At 44.5% G+C, this 8,058-nt stretch overlaps 1 protein-coding gene across 1 annotated transcript; it reads right to left on the bottom strand.

Annotated features, from left to right (window-relative positions):
- Nucleotides 1-3,624: 3,624 nt before the first annotated feature.
- Nucleotides 3,625-8,058, bottom strand: LOC113454979 (alpha-2Da adrenergic receptor-like). Its single transcript, XM_026726293.2, has one exon. The coding sequence runs from the start codon at nt 7,501-7,503 to the stop codon at nt 6,304-6,306; it is 1,200 nt and encodes a 399-aa protein (XP_026582078.2). The 5' UTR covers nt 7,504-8,058; the 3' UTR covers nt 3,625-6,303.

Here is an 8,058-nt window from a genome sequence, read left to right as displayed (position 1 = left end):
GATTTATTGCAAGCTTAAGCTCTCGACATTAATCTGAACTACTAACAGTACAAGCAAACTGATCGTAGATAATAGTCGATGAAATTCAAGGTGGGCTGGACTTAGATCTCTTGTTGGTATGAATGGACTCATGACTAATGATGAGTTTGACCATTCCCTCTGGCTCAGTTGGGTCATCTCCTACACTATTACACGAGGTACATGTTAATAATTGGTGGGAACAAAATAAGTGAATAATTGGAAAGCTGTACCCAGGAAAGCAAACAGTGATTCTCCTGATTTTATAAGATTTTTACATTGAATTCTCCTGAAATGATAAATCAAATTTGTCAGCATTCATTGATCAAGAAAATTCGTAGCTTAGATGCACATTGAACATCGTAGAAGTAGCAGAAAGTGGCACATCTACAACTGTAGTAGGTCAATGGGTATAGATGCATGTGGTGATTTATGGTTTGCTGCTGATTCAACAGAGATCTCATGTAAAATAGTGTGAAGACTTAGGTTTGTTCTGAGTTGTGCCCAGAACATTTGGAACTACAGTTGCATTTGGTTGTTGTATGCAGTTGGCTATGGTCTTTGTTTCAGTTATGGTTATCTATAAATACCATGTGGATTATGGAACTTCAAGATGATCCAGGCCTCAGATTCACATGTTTGCATCATATGGTGCCAACAATATCAGATCCAAACTTTTGTATATATAATAGTATCAAAAATCAAAATAGAAAGGATTTTCCAGGTAGGACAAACCCATGAAGCCAACTGTTACCCTGATAAATGCACTCTGAACAAAGTTTATGCTTCATGTGAACTGATACCATGACTCTTCGCATAACAACCTTAACTGAGACAAATAAGGGCTACTTTACTGTGTAAATAGCTAAATCCACTTGGTGTTGGGTTTAGAAGGAATTTACATGTAGTCCTCAATTAGTGACTGGTTGAAATTACAACATCACTGAAAAAAAATGACGTCTGCCCGTTTTTCACACTTATGACCACTGCTGCCTCCCCATGCTCACGTGATTTATATTCCAAAGCTTGACAACTGACTCACATTTATGACGGTTGCAGTGTCCTGAAATAATGGGATCCCCTATGGCGACCTTCTGGCAAGCAAACTCAATGGGGAAACCAGATTCACTTAACAATTGTGCTACTAATTTAAGAACTGCAGTGATTCACTCAACAAATGTGGTGAGAAAAGTAAAATGGGGCAAAACTCACTTAACAAATCTCACTAAACAACATAAATGTGGGGCTCAATTGTGGACATAAGTTGAGGACCACCTGTATTTTACTCCAAAACATCCTTGGGATTGTTTAATCTGTACAATCCTAGCTGTATTATAGAAATAGGAAAGAAAGGGTTAACAGAGAATTAACTTTCTCTTCCTGCTGCTGGCAGACAGGGAAGGTCATAGAACAACTCTGCCAAAAAAAAAAAAAAAAAGGAGCTGCTATAGCAAATATCTTTATTCCTATTTTTCTTTTCAGTCACATGGAGAGTTAAAAGGAATGCAATTGCTTTTTTTCCCCAGTCATCCTTAAACATCACAACTGCCTTCACATAATATGCTTTCCCAGGTGAAATCTTTTAATGTTGCTAAATATATTCAGCTTAGTTAATGATCACCTTGGGTAGGTTCACATGAATCTGGAAATTTGGTTATTTCAGTGATCAAGCTAACTGTGTGGAATGAATGCAGCCCAAGGATGTGTATATGTATGAATATTCTAAAGTATAAGAAATGTTACTAAGGTTGGCTGGCTGAGCTCCTCTGTGATATAACTGAAAGAGAGAGGAGTCCATCATCCAAGCCCAGCCTCAGCCCAACTTGCACTCTGATGGTTGTTCAGTACAATCTCCTTCTGAAGACCAGCGGCTCAGACAAACAACCGCACAAAATTTGGAAACTAAAGGGAGGGCTGGAGCTTGGAGCTAGGTCCTCTGGCTTGTGGAATCCAGCTCCCTTGGCGCCAACAGCTGTTTTTAGATAGGTTGAGGGTCAGTGTTTCATGTTTTTCTATTTTCAGCCCAAAAGCTGGGGAAATTATTCAGCCTCTTGCCTCTGCATGTCCGAGCCAAGAGGGGCTGGCCAGCCTGGTCCTTTCAGATCCAAACTGCATTCCACTCTGCCTCTTGAGGAGACTTTTCCTACTCTGTCACTTAATCTTCTCATGCCCCTTTGCATTGCCATCTTTCCACACATACATCACAGCCTTGTCAACTTCAGCTACATCGCCCTGGTGGAAATGTTGCGTGAGAAGTCCCTTGTCATCAGACTCGTTCAGAAAGCTGCAAGGTCTTCCCTCATAGGAATTCTGGGCTGCCTTTCACCATCCGTGTGCCACTTCACCTCCTCTCACCTTATGCCCTTCCAACAGCTGCCTTACCAGCAACTTCCTGGAATGGGACGTTGCTTGAAACCTGGCCCAATAGCACCAATACAAACAGCGCGAAGTAGCTACAAAGCATCATCATCTAACTTCTTAATCTTCCCTTGGGTGGAAATTAAAACAAAAAGGGTTAGAGTGATAATAGCCCATCAATAGAAAAGAGAGAAAATGTGCTTGAAAAGGAAGAGTAAATATCCTCCCACCCAACATGCAGACACCCAAATTTCATATTTTAAATGATTGCCTGACTAGTTTTAGGACCAAGGTCAAAACTGCAAAAAGCTGGATTCCCCATCTCCCATCTTGGCCCAATTGTCAAACTCAGGACTCCTTGCCCCAAGGCGATACTTTCATAGGGGATCTGAAGAATATGGAGGGATATAAAATAACAACTGGATCAGGAAACATCCTGAGAACATACTGCTCTTTTTACTTACTTGCACCATAATTTTAATACAGTTCCTCAGGGCCCCGTCTCCCCCTTTAGATATCAAAATTCATTTCCAGCCCAATTTTCTCCCATACCAGCTGGCTGGCTGCAACTCAGAGATGTCAGAATGAGGAAGGGCCATTGCCATAAATGTTTTAATGCAACCCACTCAAACTCTATCCGACTATCTAGGATACAACTTTATTTACTGCAATCCGCACCATCCAGATATTCAATGTTTGTTCAAATTCTGAACAATCCCAAGGACCATGTGGAAATCAGATGAGATGCAGCCTTTTTGTTTAATTTATACTTAAATCACAGAATGTAGGCAGGTATAATTTGCCTATTAAAAAAATAAACAACCCTCATCCCATTGAAAATAGAGCACAGACAATCCAGGAATTTACCATTTCACAGAAGGTGTGGTAGCAGGACTATAACACACACAGAGTTTCAAAAGATAATCAGTGGAGATGATCTGGAGGACTGGTGTATTCCACCTCATCAGTGTTGCAAAGGCCATTCTGTTAAAAAAAAACAATTTTGCTAAACTGACCAACCACATAGTGGTTTTGGATGGAAGTCTATACCCTTTAATGATTCTACCTTCACCTCTGTACCTCCTTGCATTCGATCCCAGCGTAGCGCAGAGCAATACTCTGTAGAAGATGCTTTCTGGACCTGTCCAGGCTGCCTGGAAAGGACTGTCCACCATGTTTATCAAATGCCAAAGTTGCTCCGTTAAAAACAAAAACAAAAATACAGAACAAAAACACAAAACAAAATTAGACCAACCCTTTATAAGGATGAAACAAAACATCATGGAAGAGTGCAAAATGTCAACCCTGTAGAATTAGTGGAAGGGATTGTTGATACAGAGACTGCATCCCAGGAAGATGAAAATGAAATGTGAGAGGTGGAAACATTTTAATCCACTTCTGGGTAGAAAGAACAAGCAGTGTAGACCTCCAAGCTGGATGCTGGAGTGCATTTGAAGCGTGACAGGTAACATGCTTTATAAAGAAAAGGTAACTCTTAGTATCAAGTTCATTGATATGTTAGAAGAACCATCATTCTTTCCTTCAGATTCTTTTTCCTTCCAGCTTATCTCAGTGGTCAATCTGTACATGAGAACAGAGTTTACCCAAACTCTGAGAGATAATAGTTAGACACCAGCTGCCTTTCTAGGTGTCTGGAACGGGAGTGAGTAATATGGTGTTAAACTATCTCCGTGGATACCTGCCTAATTTACTCCATCCTTGGTTTGTTCTGTTTTCTGGGAAGAATCAGCTACCAGATGTCACTTTATTAGCTGGTAGAAATGCTTGCCTTGTTTGTAGTTTTATTGTTGGATTCGTCTCCTTAGCAACATAATCAGTAATGCTTACAGGAAGAGAGATTTCAAATTACCCTCATTGATAACTATTTATCACAATAGGACAAGGCAGTGGTCTTCATTTAGGCCTATTGGGGGCTTAAAGTTATGTCCACAGACTATTATCCAGTCACAGGGGACAGGCCGATAGAAAAGCCATTTTGCACAGGGAAGCATATTAAAGAAGCAGTTCTGTGATTGCAAAGTGTATTCTGTGAATTGGTCTTGGGTTACAACTGTTGCCTCTTTTTCTGTCCTTAAAGAGTCTCCAAGACATAAATTAAGTTCCTGGCAAACAGAACTTGCATTGCTCCGCTGTCCACCCCACTCCCTTACAGTACCAGGAAGAAAATAATACCTTGAATGCCTGTTAAAGTTAAGGTTGGAATATCAGGCAGGAGCCCAGAACCTGGACTTGTGCCTCAGTTGTGATTCAGGCAATGGCAGGAATTACCCTGCTAAACATATGGGACATCAAAAAAGATTTGATTGTAGGGACAACGTGCCTAAGAGATGGCAGGTACTTGGCTGTGGCACCAGCTTCAGCTTGAGAAACTAATCTGAACAAACTGGAACAACAGGAAAAGCTTAATTGCTGGAGGCAATATGAAAGACACCTTTGCTATGATTGACAGGAACCTCTTTGCCAAGACCTATGCCTGGCACCTGCCCAGAAGCAGGATCAGAGTAATATTTCCTCAAGCCAGATGATTGAGTAAGCTTTGCAATATGTCCCTTGTTTAGCTCAGCTTCCCCTGAACTAGCAGGCAGGCTAGCTCGAGGACTCTGAAACAGGCAGCTTCACATCACTAAGTAAACCACCATCATCTGCAGGGACTATTCTCCCTCCCCCTCTTGGTCTATCCACCTTTCTGCAATCCCAGGGCATCCCTGGGATAAGTCGGTCCCTTGGTCAAGTCATCTACTGTCCTTGGAAAAGTTCTTCCCATCTTGATACCCCATCAGCCCTCAAAATCCTCAATCAGTGAGACCAATGGCTAAATATATGGGAGCTGTGGTACAGAGGACTCCGGGGATTAGGAAAAGTTATCTTAGGACGTCCATGACTTTGCTCCTTTCCTGTTTGCTCTTTCTGTGGAGGACATCAGCCAAACCTCAAGTTGCTCAAACCCAAAATAACAAGGAAATAATGTTCAGAGGCAGAAGGCTTCTTGCTACAATTATGCAATGGAAGAAAACATGAGGTTATCATTGCGGCTATATCGCATTCTCTTTGTGAGTTTTTCCTTCAAGACCCCCTAGCTGGCCAGTGTTTCTGATACAGTACCAGACCACTAGATGGATCTTCCTATGATTTTAATAAGCCCCCAGTTCCTCCAAATGCCACCACTCTTGTTTTGACAAGGGACAATATACGTGAGACAGAAAAATACGCAGCTGTACATTTTTAGTTCTAGTACCAAAATAGTCAGCCTGTTGAATCCCCTTTAATAGAATCTGTTTCTGTTTCCCCTTCCCACAGAGCAGCTGGGATAAATGAATGTTCCTTCCAAAGCTTCTCTGAGTTAGAGCTGGTTTTGGAGCAGGCTTTCCATTTTAGGATGAAGGATGGAGCCCAACCACTGAGGTGGTTCAATATAACGGGCACCCCTAAACCAAGGGTTAGGGTTAGCAAAACCAAGAACATACATTTGCCTGTTTTATTACACCGATGACCCAAATTTGGGGCAAGTCTGCATGGGGAGTCAAAGCTGCCATAGTAGCCATTATAGCACATCAATAATTTTACCTCAGCCACCCTCTGCTCCCACTACCTCCGTTAATTAGCTTGCTGAACAACAGATCAGGTGACCTCATCAAGCTAGAGAAAAAGGCAGGAGTGTGAAACTGACTCTCGCCAACCAACTGCCTGCCAGTAAGTCAGAGAAATCTTGCTTCTTGTGGTGCTTCTGCCCTTCAAGCTACATGCATGTCTGGGGTTTCGGGGAAGTCTTCAATAAAAAGCAGCCGAAGAAATACTCAGCTCCCCAACCTCCACTAGTTACCTTCTGTGGGGCCCCAGGGGGAATGTTCTGTAGCCAACCCCCTGTCCATCGTGCCTCTCTCGGGGCCCAACAACCATCTAGAGTCCTCATTTTCGGCACAGGAGTGAATGGCCAGGGGACAGGAGTTGATGGAAAGCTCTGCGAAAGTCCCGGTTAAAGACTGTATAGATGATGGGGTTGAAGCTGCTGTTGCAGTACCCAATCCAGAAGAAGAATTTGAAGAGGGGCTCGGAGATGCAGCAGCCTTCTCCAAGCACAGATTCCAGGCTGTAGGTAAAGAAGAATGGGAACCAACAGAGGACAAAAGCTCCAATGATAAAAGAAAGGACAAAGGTGAATCTGCGCTCCCGGGCCTGCATCAGCCGATTGGTGGAGAGGGACATATCCCTGCTTCTGCGCTGATGGAGACTGGAGGGAAGTGACCAAGAAAGCCTTGGGGTCCTTGGTGGCCGAGCACTGCTGTTGCCACCGTCATCTACCCTCCATTGCCGAGAGAGCCGTGGCAAGCCAGGCTGGGGACAAGGAAGCTGGCCGGACTCCATTCCCATCTTCTGCGTTTCCCCAGGAGGCTGAGTGCTCCGTCTGCAGGGATTGTACTTGGCCACGGGGATGAAGTTGGGGTAGGACACCCGCCGTGCTGCGATGACCACAGAGTTCCTGTGTTTGGCCACATGATAAATCCGGCAATAGACTGCAACCATGATGAGGCAAGGGGCATAGAAGGAGGCAGTGCAAGAGGCCAGCACATACCAGGTGTCATCATGAAGGAGGCAGACCTGGTCCTGCTGTCTAGACTTAAACAGGGGTGGCAGGGATACAACGGCAGCAATGGCCCAGACAGTCCCAATCATACACTTGACCCTCTGGGGGCTCCTTTTCAGATTATACCGGGCAGCTCGGGTGACTGCCCAGTAGCGATCTAAGCTGATGGCACACAGATGCATGATCGAGGCGGTGCAGAACAGGACGTCCAGTGACAAGTAGAAACTGCACCAAAGACCCCCAAAACACCAGTAGCCCATGATCTCGTTGGCCAAGGAAAATGGGATAATGAGAGTGGCTACCAGGATATCGGCTGTAGCCATAGACACCAGGAAGAGATTCTGTGGGGCCCGAAGGGCACGGCTAGTGTACACAGCCAATACAACCAGCACATTCCCTGTAAACGTCACAAGAGCCACAGTCAGTCCTGCCACAAGGATGAGAGTCGTGGCCAGAGGTGAGTATGGAAAGATAGTGGGTCCCTGATCACTCTGATTGCTAGATCCATTTTGCTGTGGCTCCATCCCTTTTGTCCCCTGACCAGGCCATGCCCTGACTGCCTGTGCAAGGTTCACCAGCTCCCAAGACTTGCTTAGGTAGGGCAAGTTGTAGAGTCGGGATAGCTGCAGAAAAGGATGGCCCTGCCACCAACCTTCTTCTCGGGAGGCACCATTCTAAGCCGGGAGGCAACAGCACAAACCTGCAGCGGCACTACAGAATCCAAGCTATCACGTTGGATGTTACAGCAGAATCACAGTCTTCAAGAAGGCATGACGGACCTTGAAGAGTAAGATGGATCCTGGAGAGGCTGTCTGGATTCCAGAATATTTTGAGACAGCAGACGGCAGATATAATGGTTTCCCCAGCTCACTCCAGCTACTCTCACCCGTTCTTCCTGTTGCTGTAACGTTCCGGATTGGGTTATTGGGAATATCCAAGACAATATAGGTGGGCAGACGGAAAACTCCAGTCTTCTTGGATACTTCCCTTTTTGCTGAAATGATGTGAAGCTCAGCTGGGCTGCTCCAGCTTGAGTCTCTCCCAGTCTGGTCTCTGCGTTCCCTGTAGAGGAGGGAAGG

This window comes from Pseudonaja textilis, chromosome 2, assembly GCF_049901715.1.
Source record: "Pseudonaja textilis isolate UNSWEBS1 chromosome 2, rPseTex1.2, whole genome shotgun sequence".
Classification (NCBI taxonomy): domain Eukaryota; kingdom Metazoa; phylum Chordata; class Lepidosauria; order Squamata; family Elapidae; genus Pseudonaja; species Pseudonaja textilis.
The sequence above is the reverse complement of the archived record's forward strand: the minus strand, read 5'-3'. Positions and strand labels throughout refer to the sequence as shown.